The sequence below is a fragment of the Pelodiscus sinensis genome, chromosome 14 (assembly GCF_049634645.1).
Source record: "Pelodiscus sinensis isolate JC-2024 chromosome 14, ASM4963464v1, whole genome shotgun sequence".
NCBI lineage: Eukaryota > Metazoa > Chordata > Testudines > Trionychidae > Pelodiscus > Pelodiscus sinensis.
The window spans coordinates 40,202,552-40,219,387 of NC_134724.1; the positions used below are offsets into that span (position 1 = coordinate 40,202,552).

A 16,836-nucleotide genomic window follows, 5' to 3' on the forward strand; every position below is an offset into this window, starting at 1 on the left:
GCATGGCCAGCCCCGGCCCGGGTGCGCCACGCGTGCTGGTGCTGACCCTGACCCCCGGGGCGCCGCGCGTGTCCTTGCCGGCCCTGGCCCCGCCCCCGGGGGTGCTGCACGTGCCCTTGCTGGCCCTGGTGCTGGCCTTGGCCCCGCCCCCGGGGGCGCCGCGCCAGCCCCGGCCCCAGGCCCAGGCCCAGCTCCAGCCCCAGTCCCAGGGGCGCTGCGCGGAACCTGGGCAGCCCCTGCCCGGGATCACAGCACATGCCGGTGCCGACCTCGGGCGTACGGCGCATGCTTGGCCCCGCCCCCAGTCACATGGCCTGTGAGTGGCCCCGCCCCCATACGCGCAGCGCGTGAGCGGTCCCGCCCCCAGGCGCCCAGCAGCCCCAAAATGTTGGGGACCACTGGTCTAGAGAGCCAGCGGATGCTGCCCATTGGAACTCTGCCCAGATGTGTGAACAGATGCAGGAGTGGAAATAGGCCCCACAGTCACAGGCTCCTCCCTCAGCCAACCTCTGCTCCCTGGTTTTATAAATTGCCATCTTGGCGATAGCCAGGGGGAGGTTGACGAAGAGGTCCCGCAACTTTGTGGGACCACAGATGGGCGGGGGGGCTGTGTAAATTAATAGGTGAAGGGAGAAGTGAAGCCAGAACCTCAACAAGAGGTTCTGGAGGAACTGAAAGAGGGGCTGTAACTTGGCGCACTCGAGATAAATGGGTGTCAGAGTCTCCCTCTCGCCACAGAAGGGGCAAGTGAGCCACAAGGGTGAACCACGCCCAGTACATGCCCGTGCTCACAGTGCCATGGAGGATTCTCCACCTGATGTCCCCGGCAGGCCACGGAACCACGGTGGAATAGGGACTAGCCCACCAGGGCTCCCCACCCTCTATTGGTGGTAGGAGGTCCTGCCACTTGGTATCTGGGTGGGACATGAGGGTGGGGAAGTGGAAAGTGTGAAGCACGAGCTTGTGCAGATGACTCTTTGGCGCGGTGTGAAAAGGCACCGGCTGCAATGTGTGTAGCTGGCTCGGGTGATGAGGGGGAAGCAGTTGGGAAGGTGAGTGGGACCGGGGGCCAATGGAGAGATCAGGAGAGCCAGGGATGAGGGGTGGGCGGGGTGCACCCTCTTGCAGAACTCTGTCGAGATAAACCTGAGCAGCAGGCAGCAAAGCGTCCTTCACCTCCTGAAGTACGCGACAGGGAATACATAGGGAGGAAAACCCATGGGCTGAGTGAGCACCAGATGATCCATCCAGTCTCCTGGTTGTGGTACAGGAGGTCTCTGATTCTGATGACTTCTGCCAGGACCAACTTCTGGTGCACCAAGTAGGATTCTGCCACCTGCACACAAGGATCAGGATTGTGTAGCGGGGCTCTGCAAGGAGGTCTGCTCCCACAGTGGCTCCGAAGCAGCTGGTTGCCAAAAGCAAGTTCCAGGTCCGGAGGAGGTCCTGGTAGAAGGCTGGGAGCTCGGAGAGGCCTTGCAGAAGACCTCTCAGATAAAGGAGCTGCTGATCATATCGGAGCCCTCGGAAGTGGCGAAGGAGAGTATGCACCAGCATGCTCCACGCTAGACTACCTGCATCATATAGGCGGCTCTGCAGGGCCTGGAGGCAGAGGACATGGACCCGCATGCACAAACATGTCAGCCCTGCCCTCCCTCCTCCAGGGGAAGATGGAGAAACCCTGCAGAGACCTAATGTAGTTCTGGCCAGAAGAACTGCAGCATCAGCTGCTGGATGTGGGCCAAGAAACCTGGGGTCAGGACCAGGGTGTTGAGACAGGGCCAGAGCATGGACAGGAACAGCTGGTTAAGCACCAGTGCCCTTCCCACACTGTGACAGGCAGTGAGGGCAACACCAGGGTGAGGGTGGGGTGAGGGCAACACCAGGAGGCAACAGGCCCCATGCTTCCTGGTCAGGGTGGGAAAGGGGCCGCAGCTGTCGGAGATGGAATTCCGGGAGGCGGCCTGAGTGGATTGGGAGGTGGTAGACAAGGGGATGGTGGCTACCAGGGCATACGCCACAGGGGCCAGAACACTGTCACCCCCCAGAGCTGGTGGAAGAAACACGGGGACGGGAAAGAGGAGAAACCGCGGCCGGCGCCAGGGCCACAGCCAGGCGAGTGAGCCTTTGCCACAGAGGTTTGGCCTTCTGGCCGAGCGGGATTCTTGCCTTGTTTGGTCCCCTGGCCCTTCTTACCCTTTGGGGGGGGGGGGGGGTAGCAGGAGATGCCGAGACAGGAGCGGTCAGGGTCCCGGAATCCCCATCCACGTCCACCATCTCCACTGTACGAGTGAGCAGCCCGGCAGCCCCAGAGGGGTCAGCATTGGCGGAGGTAGATGTGAGGAGGGGTAGGGAAGGGGCAACGGGCGTCACAGGACAGTCCCTCCATTGTGGCCACAGCTAAGGAAGGACAGGGACACGCAATTGGAGAGGACAATAGTGCCGGGAGGGAGCAAGGGAGGGAAGGAGGAAGGTTCACCACTCCCCTTGCTGGGCTGGAAGCGGGGTGGGAGGGCAGCAATGCAAATAGGAGGAAGGGGGATAAAGGAATACGGGGTACAGCTCCCAGCACTGAATGGTAAGACCAGCTCCTCCCGCTGCCCTGGGAAGATGAGGGGGGAGATTATTGAAAGAACATGGGGAGGAGTAAGGGGGGGTGACTAAGAAAGAAAGGGGAAGCTCAGGCGCCAGATACGAGGTGGGGGGGCAGTGGAGAGGGAAGGCAGGCAGGGGCAGCTAGACACAGCTGGGGGAAGGGAACCAGTGTGCCCACAGGCCCCTGAGTGGCAGGCCCACAGCACTTGATGTAGGACCCAGCAGAGCAAAGGAGGGGTGGGGAGGCAAGCACCAGGCCCCCGTAGCAACTGAGGCTGGGGAGGGAGCAGTGGCAGCTGCAGAAATACAGGAGTACTGGGAGAGGAGGGTGAACCACCACCCACCCCCAGTGCCCCACAAGAGCTGCACCAGCCACCACCTACTAACCCTTGAAAGTGGGCCCTTAAAAACTCCCCCCCCCCCCACACACACACACAGAGCAAGCTGTCAGAAGAGAGGACTCCAGGAGCTGCCCCAAAGCAGCCCCCTTACCTCCTCCACCCCAGGGGGATCAGCAACAACAGCAGGAAAGGTGGAGTCCAGGCCTGTGGTAGGGAAGAAGAAAGGGGCCAGGTAGACCCCCAAGAAGATGGAAGGGGGGAATCTTCCCCCCTCCTCAGTGAAGGGCAGCAGAGCCCCCCACCCTCACAGCTAGCTGAGGTGAAGGGGTGGGGGGAGGAAGCTACCTGCAAGTGGAGAAGAGGATGCCTGGCCCAGAATAAGGGTGTAGCCAAGGCTGGCCAGCCTGCCACAACAGAAGTAGCCTCTCTACCCTTTCCCCCTCCCCCCAAAAAAAAAGGAAGAGAGGAGAGATGCAGGAGGAAAGTAGGATGTGCAGCCGACAGACCCAGGCCAGCCGTCTGCCGCTCACTGGCGGAAGGACACGTGCTGGAACTTAAGCAAACAGCTGTTTCTTCTCTGTGTAAAAATAAAAGCCAAGCCTAACTGCAGCAGAACTTGCTAGAAGCCACAGACTAATTAGACACCTGCAGCTATTTAAGGCCTGTGTTGATGCTTTAAAAGGTCTCCCCAGGCAAGAGCAGAGGGAGGGAAAAGCGCAAAGGACAGGAGGTGGGAGTACTAAAGGAGAGGTACTGGGAGGGATTTTGGGGGGGGATGTGGCCTAGGGAAAAGCTGCTAGATGGTGAGTGGCATGAACCCTGCCTGTTGCTGCTGCCTTAGGGTCCCTGGGCTGGAACCTGGAGTAGTGGGTGGGCCTGGGTCCCCACAACATCTCAACCTCTGCCTTGAAGGGCGATCAGGATTTCCCCCAAACTTATGAACCAGCCTGAGATGAGCGTGACTCAGTGGGCTGTGGCGCCTGCTGCTGGCAGAGAGAAAGAGGCTGTGTGACCAGCCATGGTGGGCCTCTGAGGTTACTGCTCTCCGCCAGTTTGCTATGCTTGGCTTAGATGATGACAAATGTTTCCTTGCGTGTGTCTGTGCTTCACCAAAGAAGCGTAGTGCCCCAGCAAGCTGGTGGTGTGCTTGGGAAGCCTGTTAATACATCTCGAGTGAGAAACCTTCATGTGGCATGACTTGGATAGAAACTGAATTTGTTGTCGGCCTTTGTGTGTCATCAGCGACCTCGCAATGCAAGGTTAGTGCTGCCGACAAAGGAGGAGCGTGAAAATCCCCCTCCTGAGAACTTATTTATTTAAAATTGTCAGTCTAGTGGGGTTCAGGGCAGTATCAAAATTTCCAGTTCCAATGGTAACCAATAAATTAGCAGTAAATCTTTTGATTTAGTGGCACTTAGGGGCCTTATCTAATAAACACAACTATTCCCCCCTCAGCACCAAAAAACAGTGTCCTAACTGAGTGAGGGTGGAGGGCTGGGAGGATTGGGGGACTTGGGGCAAGGGGTGGAGGATTCTAGAGTGAGGGCAAAGATTGGGGGGCTGAGGGCACTGTGCTCAGTGTGCAGGGAGCTTGTGGGGGGGGGGGAGAGGGGAAGACTCAGGACAGGAGACTGGGAGGCCTGGGGGGGGGGGGAAGAGGAAGCTCACTAGGGCTGCCAGGGTGGCAAAGGTGCTGCTGCTCCAGGAGAGTCTCTTCCGCTTAGGCTATGCTCCCTAGCCAGCAGCTCTTCTAAGGGGCTGGGGCTGCACTCCCCAGCCAGCGACTCCTTCTGGGGGGTTGGGGCTGCAGAGTCCAGCCCCCTCCAGCTGCCCCCCTGGCCTTCAGCGTGGGGGAAGAGGCTCTGGAAGCCAGTTCCAGTCTCCAGCAACTCCACTATCCCCCTGGCTTGTAGGCTCTCAAGGGGGTTAGGTTCTGGTGACTGTCCCTGGCCTCCAGGGACCCCCCCCCCCACACACACACCCCTGGGGCGGGGCAGGGGAGGGGCGGCGAGGCTCTCCTTGGCCAGCTTTGGCCTCTAGCAGCCCCTATGGCCTGATGGTTGCCCAGGGAGGGGGCAGACTCTGGAGGTCAGCCCTGGACCCTTGCAGCTCCATACCCCCAACCCACCCAGTGGGGAAGCAGGCAAAGCTCCATGAGGGGGCAGCCTACAAAGGCCCCCCTGTATCCTGCAGACCTGCAGCCTGTCTGGGTTACATGCTTGGGCTGGGTAGGTGGGTGATTTGGTTTGTGAACCTGGTAGTAATCTGAGTGACCCCCACAGGCATGTGAATAAATGTAAACATAAGGGACTTCCTTCCCTTTGTATAGCATCCAATAGAGCAGAAGGGCCCTGTGGGTGTGGAAAGAGGTGAGGAAGACCATGCAGAGGAGAAATGACCTTCCACAGGCACACCACAGGAGCTCAGGTTTTGTAGCAAGGGCATTCACTATTCAGTACAGTGAGCAAGCTTCCTCCCCTGGCGACCCAGTCTAGGCAATGTAACATGTAATGCAAAATGATCTAAGCGGCAGTAACTCACTGCAGTTTGCTATGGAGCAGGGTATAGTCTTAGGTTTGGTGTGAGGCCCACCAATAACATCCTAGCAGAGCGCAGCATTGGTCTTGTGGTGCTTTTGAGGAAGCATAGACAGACATGCGTGCACCACCCCCAACGTCCAGCATCGTCTTGCTGCACAAAGCTGGGGGAGGATATTGGAATGAGTAGCTGATGAGCAACTTCACTGACCAAGCGTAAGTGTTTGGTACTAATGAAAATCATCCTGCCCTAAATGTGTCACTGCAACCTTTTTCAGATATATCCTGTAACTGCAAAAAGCTCCCCACATAATGGTGTGAAACTCACCACAGGCTGATGTCGACAACATTAAGTGGTCACACGCTGCTGATTTTAGTGGCTTCCAGGAGTGTCTGTTCCATCTCAATGCTGTTTGTCAGCCATTCTCTACCTGTAACGGGTATAATACTGACTCGGAACAAGCCAGTCATCACAGCTTAGAAATCCATAGAAACACCAGGTCCATGCAGTGCTGCCTTTGTTGGATCTGAGCACCACACGATATGTAGCGTGTCTCGCTGAATTTAAGTGATTTGCCATCAGTTTGTTGTTTTCAATGTCATTTCAAGAAAATTTTGCAATTGTTCATTGTCAATTAAAAAAAAAACCTGACTCTCAAGATCATTCTGTTTTGTTGTTGTTTTTTTGCAACAGGGATGGGAGCTCAGGGATGTTTGTGTATAAATAACTGGTGACACAATAACTACATGGCTATGTCTAGACTGGCATGATTTTCCGCAAATGCTTTTAACGGAAAAGTTTTCCGTTAAAAGCATTTGCGGAAAAGAGCATCTAGATTGGCACGGACGCTTTTCCGCAAAAGCACTTTTGCACAAAAGCATCTGTGGCCAATCTAGACGTGCTTTTGCGCAAAAAAGCCCCGATTGCCATTTTTGCGATCGGGGCTTTTTTGCGCAAAACAAATCTGAGCTGTCTACACTGGCCCTTTTGCACAAAAGCTTTTGCGTAAAAGGACTTTTGCCCGAATGGGAGCAGCATAGTATTTCCGTAAGAAGCACTGATTTCTTACATGAGATTGTCCGTGTTCTTGCAGAAATTCAAGCCGCCAGTGTAGACAGCTGTTAGTCTAGACACAGCCCATGAGTTTGAGTTCACACCTGTGGTTATTTGGGTGTAAGTCCATGAGTGACAGTGTAACTCAAGCTGGTAACACAGATGTAGTTATTTCAGAGCTGGTGTGCATGTGTAGACAAACCCTCATAATTATCAGGATTCAATAGAGCAACAAGGAAGTATAGCAAAGGCCAGCCCCTTAAATCAATTCTAAAATATGCTATTTTTCAGAAGCAGAATCCTTACCCCACAAGGAAGTGGGGACTGTATTGAGTATCTGGTCACCTCCTGATCTCAGCAGTGGATCAGTGCTAAGACCCCTAAGAATGCTATGCGTGGAAGTAGCTCTTTTAAGCGGTGAAGGCTCAGTGGGCTGGGTGGCTGACAGGTGGAATTCAGAGAACACCAATTAAGGCTCATTGCACAGGCCTTATGCTGGCCCTTTGCCCTGGTAGGAATTTTACCTGCTGTACAAGACCCTGGCTTGAAATCCTGGAGGAATAATGGATGAATAGAAAGGCTCCGCCTGTCCATGGCAGCAGAGAGCCACTATGAACAAGGGGAACGACTTAGTTTCATTCCCATCTCTGAGCTACATGAATCACTGCAACAAAAATTAACAAGGAACAAAGTTTTCCATCCCCCCACCTACCCATCAGTCTCTGAAATAAACTGAAATGATACATTGCCAGGGGCATTAAGAATGTGGGTACCAGGTAGGGGCTCATCAAACACCTTTTCTCCTGTGTCAAGGCTGTTTCCCCACTCTGACACTCAGAATGCAGAAGGTTGGGGCCCGCAAGAAAGCTTCAAACCCTTTCCTCTACCTGCAGTGGTTAAAAAAAAAAAAAAAACCTCTCCCCCCCCCCCCCCAAATCCTAATACACAGATTTTGGGGAATTTGCTGCTACCATCAAGTGCTTTTGATCCCTAATAAAACAGGAGTAAACACTTGAAACCACCCCCAGGGGTACCCCAAGCTCTTTTGCCTCAAAAGAGCTTGAAAAAAGGAAAACAAGAAAAACAAGCTACAGTCTCTGGTAGCTGACCCCTCAGCCAGAGGCATGCAGATACACACAGACAGATCTTTCAGGACATAAAAATCAAATCATCACCTTAAAAGAATTGATTTTTATTACAAAACAAAAGATAAACTTAATAAAGCATACTTGATTGCTAGATGTACAGAGCAACTAAGGAAAACAAATTAAAAACTAGGGGAAAAAAGTCTCGGCACAATGCTTAGATAGTAGTAAATGGGGAGGGAAGACATAGATTCACACAGAGCAGTTCAAACCAAACCACAAAATAAAGAAAAATTACCCTGGGTACGACTGGACTCACATTCCCTGGTACTCCCTTCTAATTTTGTTTTGTTCAGTCCACTCCCATGCCTTGAATTCGGTGGGGGGAATGGTAGTCCTGTCTGGGTTTAAATCATTCTGTGTCTCTCAACTCCTGGTCTAACTCTCCCACTCAGAGGGTATGTCTACACTACCCCCCTAGTTCGAACTAGCCAGCATTTAAAAATGGCGCCGGCCGGCTTTATGCAAATGAAGCCTGGGAAATTCAAATTTCATGAATTTGCTTCATTTGCAACTCCGTATGACTACATTACCCCCCCCCCCCCCCAGGTCGAACTAGGGGGGTAGTGCAGACATACCCAAAGAGAGCAGGTATGGGGCCTATATCCAATTCAAATTTCAACCCTCTAACTCAATTGGTTCTCTCAGCCCCCTGTCCAACACCTCTGGTAGGTACCTGAGTTAACCCCTTAGTCACTGGTTATCCCTCCTCCTGTTCATGACACCCTTAAAGAGTAGTTATTGAATATTTAGAAAATACTGAAACTTGCTCATTTATTTTTATTTACGGTTTTATTGTCACTGAGACACAATGGCCCCATGGCCCAAGTGTCACTAGATTATAAGCTTTTCAGGGGACCAGAGACCGTGGAGTTTTGGCTTCAAAAGTTAACTTCAGAATCTTTAATTAGAGGTCTGTGGGGGACAGTGGCTGGGGGAAGGGACTAGCCCCCCACAATGGAAATGTTGGGATCTGATGTATGCTTCTGCCCCGTATTCCATCTCCACCACATCCCCTGGAGCAAAGAGCAGGACCTGGCTATGCTCCCTCTCTGCTCCGTGTGTGGGCACCAAGGCTGGAGGAGACAAAGGATGCAGGGAAAGGGCTGGAGAGGCCATTGGAGAGGGGTGAGGGATAATGCACTGGCATGGGCTTCTGTGCACAGGGCAACTACTGCCAGTAGGGAGAGGAGCACCAGGCACCAACAGCCATAGGAATGCCCCTTCTCAGCCTTAAGCTGGCTAGTAGCTCCCTTTGCTCCCCAATCCAATTCTACCCTATCTCACCCCATCCCCCCAACTGATTGACAGGGTATTTGCAAGAGGATCTCCGGTACCTGGGGAGAGAGGTAACCCTATCCCCACCCAAAACTTGCTGGCTTAGCTGCAGCCATGGCTGCCTCCTTCAGCAAACGTAACTGCTGCTATTCCTCCGAAGACACAGGGACAGGAAGAACATTGCTAAGTCAGCAGCTAATCCTGTTTACGTGCAGCTCAGCAGTTCCACAACTTGCCCTTGCATCTGGGAATCACTGCGGGGCTGCAGGTCTTTGTTCCCTTTCCTCCATTCTTGGCCTCTCCAGTCTTGCAGCTGTCAGTCATGAAACAACCGTCTGTGTTTCTAGTGGGTGTTGAAGTCTGTGTACGTACAACAAAGTGATCAGCTGTTTCCAATGGATAAGAGGCTAGCATCACTCTGTTTTTACTAGCTTTTGCTGGAATTGTCTCAGCCTTCACAAGAAGGATAAGATGCCAGATGTCCAATGCAAGAGAGAAGCAGCTGTGTGGAAGGAAAGATTGGAGATGTTTTTGGCTAGTGTTTGTAGAACAGACAAGAAACCCACACTCCAATGGGCGTGGCACCTGTTTAAGAAATGCAATCACACAGATCTGCAAATGTTGTAATGTGCAGTGAATATTTGTGTTGCGTTATAAAAGAGTAAGAGTGACAAGAACATTTTGTTGTGGGTTCACCTGTGGCTGTCTTTTCAGAAAAGATTGGAAATCAGGTACACCTGAGGTTCTTCTGCCATTGTGTCTCTTTGAGCTCCGAACTGGGTGATATCTCTCTTACTCGACTAACAAAGATAGTTTCCCCTTTTTGGTAGTCTTTGGCTTTGTCGACACTGCAGGGTTTTTGTGCAAGAAGCTTTTTGTGGCAGAGATCCACACTTCAAAAGGTGTGGATGTGCTTTTGTGCAAGAGAGCGTCCGCCCTGCATAGACACTCTTGCGCAAGAACGTTCTGATGGCCATTCACAGAATGGCCATCAGAGCACCTGTGTGTTTTGTGATAGCTCTTTTTGCTCAAGAAACCCCTGGTGCGTGTCCACACGCACCTTTCTGCACAAGAACTCTTGCACAAAAAGGAGTTGTGCCTTGTAGAAGGAGGTATACCTACACCACAAAAAGCCCTCTGTTCTGTCGATTATAGATTTTCTTGCACAAAAACGCGCTTGAGGTGAGGACGGTCTGTGGGTTTTTGTGCAAAAACAGCTGTTTTTGCACAAAAACTCTGTAGTGTAGACATAGCCTTTGGGTTCAAGCTTCAGTTCTTTCTGTAGTGAAGCATGGACCAAGTGGTTAGAACATAGGTCTGGTAACTTGGATTCAAATGACACCTATACAATTGACCATGTTACCTGGAGAAGTTGTTTAAACTCTCTGTAATGTGGGGACAATTCTTTCCTACCCCAGTAGGGTGTTAGGGATCAAGTCATTACTGTTTTAAAATACTCTGAACTTCTCAAAGGCTGCTCTATGCCTGTGGTTGAACTAGCTCTGTGAGGGGTTTTAGTTTCACTACCTCACAAATTTTATTCGGTTTTCATGTTTGTATTGCCTTTGCACATTCTCAATCAAGTCTCCTCTCCCCAGTCTACTTCCCTAAATTCACAGTCTGAGCCAAGCTCAGTGGAAATTATAATGATAAGGGAAAATCCAGAAAAGAGGGATGAAATCAGCATTATATGTGTGGTTCCCATTCTCACAAGCCTGGCAGTTTCTTCAGTGTGGACCACGGTTCAGCTAGTGGATTGCAATATTACTGATGTTCCTGCGAGTGCCAAAGGTGCAAATATCATATCTGTTCTAAGTCGCTAATACTAGCAGTGAGAGCTAGTAAGGAGATGATGCTCAGTAAAGTATCCACTGTGTAGCTGCTCCAAAGGTGGACTGTTGTCCATGCTCACTTTTCCAGGCCAAGTCATCGATGGTGAGTAGCCTTGAGTTGAGGGTTTCACAGCAGAGCACCTCTAAACTGATCTAGTATGAGGCCCTAAAATGTGCCTGCCACTTGCCAACATTCCCCTGCTCCTGAAAGTTGAGTGTAGAAGGAAAACTGGGATAGAACCTACCTGGCATGGTGTCAGCACTTTGGATGTCTTTGTTAAACATCACCTAAAAGGAAGATGGAAGATCAAAGACTGTATTCCGAGGAGACTGAGTCTAGTAGGAAGGAGGAGCACATGAAGCTCATGAGACAATAGGTACGTCACACTGTGGGGTTATGTGAAGTTTATTTTTGTTTGCCAGCCAATTATTCATCAAAGCACAAAATTGAGTGATGCCACCTCAATCCAAATGGTCCATGTTCTTCCTCCTAGGGCTTATGATTCTGACCATGAGGATGCTGTAAAATACAACCAGTAATCATCCTGCTCAGAGCCAGTTAACACGTGTAATACATTGGCTTTGGAAGAGCGGAGTACACTTCATTGCCCACAGCAATGGCACAGTCCTGTTGTGTGTTTTGGCAGCACTTTCAAAGAGTTCTTGTGCGCACTTGACTTTCTGAAGCAGCTTTTGTAGCTGTGTCCATGAGCTCACTCACTCAGCTGCAAGAATGCAGAATGGGAGTCATGTCACAGAAAATACTGTATCAGAATCTCAGCTCAGACAGGTCCCTGCTGCTAAACAAATACCCTCAGCAATGGACATGAAGAGCTATAAAATCATATAGTAATCAAACTACTTGTCTGCTACTCCAGCACTATTTAGCTTCAAGTATCTGAAGCCTCCAGCCCTTCGTTCTTTTAGTGGCATGTTGTCTGTCAGTGATCCCAGTGCCTTATTTTCCATAGTAACTGCTGAATTCTGAAATCTTTGCTCAGTGCTAAATCCTCAGCAGGAGTCCTGGAGTCAGCAATGACAGGATCAGGTGAGCCCAAAGGCACTCAGTATTTGTTCTGTGTACAAGTGATGAGATGAAAGAGGAAGATCATAGCATAAATAACAGCCTGGTAAACTATAGAAAACAATCTGGAAAGAAACAAAAATGGCACCAGAAATCTTGTCTGGAGTAAATATTTTGTTACTGTTGGTCATAATAGTAACTAGATTATTATTATTTTCACATTCCTTGTATTGTAAAAATGGTTAAGGCTAGGCTTAGTGAATTTGCTTATTTAAAATGCTTATTTAAAAGTAGCAGATTTATCTGGCGTTGCTCAGCTCCTTAACTCAATTAAGTTGTTCGGTTGGGTTTTGTTTTGTTTGTTTATTTTAAATAAAGAAAAATGTACATGCTTTATTTAAATGACTGTATTTTGCAAAAATTGTGATCTTTTTATGAAGTTATCTTTATTTCCGGTTTCTTTTAAAAAATTCTTTAATGTTTTTAGCAATTTTTTGAAATGGGAATTCAAGTATTTTTCTTCAACACTATAAACTCTTATTATTTGCTATCTTTTCACAAAAAAAGAGCTATAGTCAATTTGATTTCCAATAACATTTTCTTCTAGTTTTCAAATCTTCAGCATTGATTTAGCTGTGCCAAAACAGAGCACTACACTTAATTTTTATCTCTTTTCTATAAGGTTTAGTGAAAAGCAATGCTATTCTAGGTTCATCCTATATTCTGGCTCATTTTGGTTCATTCTCTTTCAACATTCACTCAGTTATGTTGAGGATTGTACTTGATTTGATGATTCTGTCTCTTTTTTCTGTTTGGTTTGATGAGAAGCACATCTCATTTTCCTGGCACAACCAAAACCTTATATTGCTTTCAGTTATGATAAGAGGAAGCTATATACCAAATATGGTGGTCCTAGCTCTTACTGTGATCAGACAGACAAATTCTAAAATATATAGATCTGGCACAAAATAAAGATTTCTCTGTCACTAATGTGTCAAACAAGTATTCTCATAAGAGCACAAATAGGTCCTTTATGCATGACTTGGGAAAGGAAGCCGATTATGTTGGCAGATCTCATTGCAGTGTGTTACTTACTAATGGTAAAAGATAAGATTTTTCATCAGGACAACAAATATTAGTTTTATTTCCTCCATCACTGTTAAAGTGGACAGTAGAAAAGTCATTGTTTTTAACAGCACTATAGTGTATTTGTACATACATATGTTTATATATCAAAAATGCCGAGTTGATCCAGATGATACTCAAAGTGCATTACAAATGTTAAGAATGACGCCTACAGCACGTGGGACATAGGGGATTATTATCCCCCGCTTACAGTAGGAGAAGCTGGGACACACAAGAGGTTGTGAGTGACTTCTCTGTGGGAACTGGTACTAGAATCCAGACCTCCTGGTTCACACTTTACAGGGCTTGTTCTAAGTGGGTGGCATGTTGTTTGCTTGCCATTAAACTATATTGATGTTTGTGTGCCTTACCCTGCTGTAGCTAACCTCTGTATGTCTTGCAGAGTGTCTGGAGGAGAACTTTTTGACTTCCTGGCACAGAAAGAGTCCCTGAGTGAGGAGGAAGCAACCAGATTCATTAAGCAGATTTTAGATGGTGTTAACTACCTCCATGCCAGGAAAATTGCTCATTTTGATTTAAAGGTAAAAAACATTGATTTAGTTAAAAGAAATTATTATATTCTATCATTCAACATATGTGGTACATTACATGTGGTAGTACAGGCAGTCCCCGAGTTACGCGGATCTGACTTATGTCGGATCCGCAGTTACGAACAGGGTTTGCTGCCCGTCTCCCTGGTCTGCTGGAGACCAGCAGACCAGGGAGATGGGAAGCAAAGCCTCTGAGGACGCCGGCAGCGGGACAGCCGTGGCGCTTCTGGGCTGTCCGCTGCCCGCGTGCTCCACGGCTTTACTCCGCTTTGCTCCCCGTCTCCCTGGTCTGCTGGACCGAGAGCAAAGCGGAGCAAAGCGGCGGAGCACGCGGGCAGCGGACAACCCAGCAGCACCCAAGCTGCTCTGCCCCAGGCGTCCTGATTCAGCCGCTGCTGAAACTGACCAGCAGTGGCTGAATCAGGACGCCTGGGGCAGAGCAGCTGGGGTGCTGCCGGGTTGGTCCAGTAGCTCCCAGAGCGGCGCTGCAGGACCAATCGGCAGCGCCCCAGCTGCTGTACCACAGGCGTCCTGATTCAGCCGCTGCTGAAACTGACCAGCAGTGGCTGAATCAGGACGCCTGGGGCAGAGCAGCTGGGGTGCTGCCGGGTTGGTCCAGTAGCTCCCAGAGCGGCGCTGCAGGACCAATCGGCAGCGCCCCAGCTGCTGTACCACAGGCGTCCTGATTCAGCCACTGCTGGTCAGTTTCAGCAGCGGCTGAATCAGGACGCCTGGGGCAGAGCAGCTTGGGTGTTGCTGGGTTGGTCCAGTAGCGCCGAGGAGCGGCACTACTGGAGCAACCCAGCAGCACCCAAGCTGCTCTGCCCCAGGCGTCACCAAGTCAGCCACTGCTGAAACTGACCAGCGCTGACTACAGGAAGCCCGAGGCAGAGTTGCTCTGCCCTGGGCTTCCTGGAATCAGCCGCTGATCAGTTTCAGCAGCTGCTGACTTGGGGATGCCTGGGGTTCTTAAGTTGAATCTGTATGTAAGAACTGGCGTCCAGATTCAGCCTGTTGAAACTGATCAGCAGCTGATTCCAGGAAGCCCGGGGCAAAGCAACTCTGCCTCGGGCTTCCTGTAGTCAGCCGCTGATCAGTTTCAGCAGCGGCTGAATCTGGATGCCAGTTCCGACTTACATACAGATTCAACTTAAGAACAAACCTACAGTCCCTATCTTGTACGTAACCCGGGGACTGCCTGTATATAAAATATACTTGCTAATAGACACAATGGAAGAGTTAGAATACTTAACCTTTTGGACCCAGGGTTATTGCTACCTGCTGTGCTGGATGGATGTGACAGGATGCAGTGGTAAGCAGAAATGGTATTTCCCAAGATCTTAGAATCATAAGAATGGGAGGGACCTTGAGAGGTCGTCTAGTTCAGTCTCCTGCACTCATGGCAGGACTCAGTATTATCTGGAGCATCCTTGACAGGTGTTGTCTAACCTACTCTTAAAAACCTCCAATTATGTAGATTCTACGGCCTCCCAGTGTTTAGCAACCCTGCCAATCAGAAAGCTTTTCCTAATTTCCAGTCTCATATTTCTTTTTAGTGATGAATTGTGTCAGCCATGTTGCTCTAAAAACTGTAAAATAAGGGAGGAATGAAGGGAGTTGGGGGAGATGAGGCTAAAAAAGTTAGTGGAAAAATAATCAGTAGCTACCGTGCAGAGTATGGAGTCGAACTGCTTAGGGAACTGCTCATGGTTTTCTTTTCACAATTCTGCCAGGTTTGGCCTGCTGCTTTTGGTTGCATTACAATCAGAAATGTTCCATGTGTTCTTAAAATAGCATGTTATAAGAAGCAGGCCAGAATCTCCAATTCTGGCCCCTTTCAATTTCAGGGTTATGTGGGTCCTCATTCCAGGATCTGAATCGATCCTATTGTTGAATAGTAATAGAGAGGGAGCCGTGTTAGTCTGATCTTGCTAAAACAAAAGGAAAAACTATGTAGCACTTCAAAGACTATTGTTGTGATTACAACTTGTATCTCAAAACAAAGGGGCACTTTTTCCCTGGGTGGGTTCAGTTGTGGCCAGAATCCCTGGAGAACCATTCTCCTGAGGCATTTACTACTTGGGGACAAAGTTTAACAGCTGCATTCTATGAGGTTTGTACTAACAAAACCCAAACCCTAGTAGTGAGGTTACCCCAGGACAACCACTAGCATAGACAGGCAAAATCTTTATGCGCTATGATTTGCATCGGTGCAGCAACCATGTTAATCTCACCCTCTGTGTTGTACTACCATGCTCAGTATGACATGCTTCATAACACATCTAGTTGAGCCATGCAATTATTTACAGTCATGTGAATAACTCCAATGTCTTATCATTTCCCTGGAAATCAGGTGTGTTTTATCTTTATCCTTCCATAACAACCATAATTATCAAAATAAACACAGGCAGACAGAGAGAGAAAATGACTGGGGAAAACAAGGAAGGTGACTTCTTAGAAACCAGGATACACTGTTGCTTTTCTAAGGGTACGTCTAGACTACTGCGTTTTGTCGACGGAAGTTTTGTCGACAGATACTGACGACAAAACTTCCGTTGACAAAGAACGTCCAGACACATTGAGTTCTGTCGACAAAGCAAGTTGCTTTGTCGACAGAAGTCCATAGTCTGGACGCAATGTTACAGGCAATAACACCTTCTGTCGACAGAGTTCTGTCGACAGAAGGCGTTATGCCTCGTAAAATGAGGTATACCAGCGTCGACAAAACTGCTGAGTTCTGTCGACGTTATGTCAACAGAACTCAGCGGTAGTGTAGACGCTGGTATAGTTTTGTCGACAAAAGTCCACTTTTATCGACAAAACTAGGTAGTCTAGACACACCCTAAGAGACAAGAATAAGGCTTTGTCTACAGTGCCGGCTTTTGTCGGCAGAGAGTATGCAAATGAAGCGCTGATTAGCATTTTGTCAAAACTTCATTTGAATAATCTATTTGAGCCATTTTTGCACAAGGGGGTTTTGCACAAAAACGGCTTGAATAGATCATGCAAATGAACCACAAGCAATGCAAATCAGCGCTTCATTTGCATACTCTGCCTGCAAAAGCCAGTAGTGTAGGCAATGCCTAAAGATAATACAGAAACGAATTATTGCTTTTAAGTAGAAGGCTTCAGACACTGAGGGGTGTTAATTTTGCTGTTGTCAAGTTCTGATTTAACAATGAATGTCACATTACATAAATATGTTCAAGTTAACAAAACAATGATAGGAGTAGGTTTGTGTCTTTTACTTGTTCTTCAGTGCTGCAAGCATACCAGAATGAAAAGGGGACTCAAGGGATAATGTTTGGGCTCTTGACCTGTTAGTTTCCCAATAAATAATATAAATAATGTTTG

General features: G+C 49.1%; 1 protein-coding gene across 2 annotated transcripts in view; it reads left to right on the forward strand.

The window, feature by feature from the left end:
• DAPK2 (death associated protein kinase 2) overlaps positions 1 to 16,836 on the forward strand; it is a 103,918-nt gene that overhangs the window by 63,266 nt on the left and 23,816 nt on the right. For both annotated transcript variants that reach the window (XM_075897629.1, XM_075897630.1), the window contains exon 4: positions 13,335 to 13,473. In XM_075897629.1, coding sequence (XP_075753744.1) covers positions 13,335 to 13,473 — 139 coding nt within the window. The remainder of the gene's footprint in view (positions 1 to 13,334; positions 13,474 to 16,836) is intronic.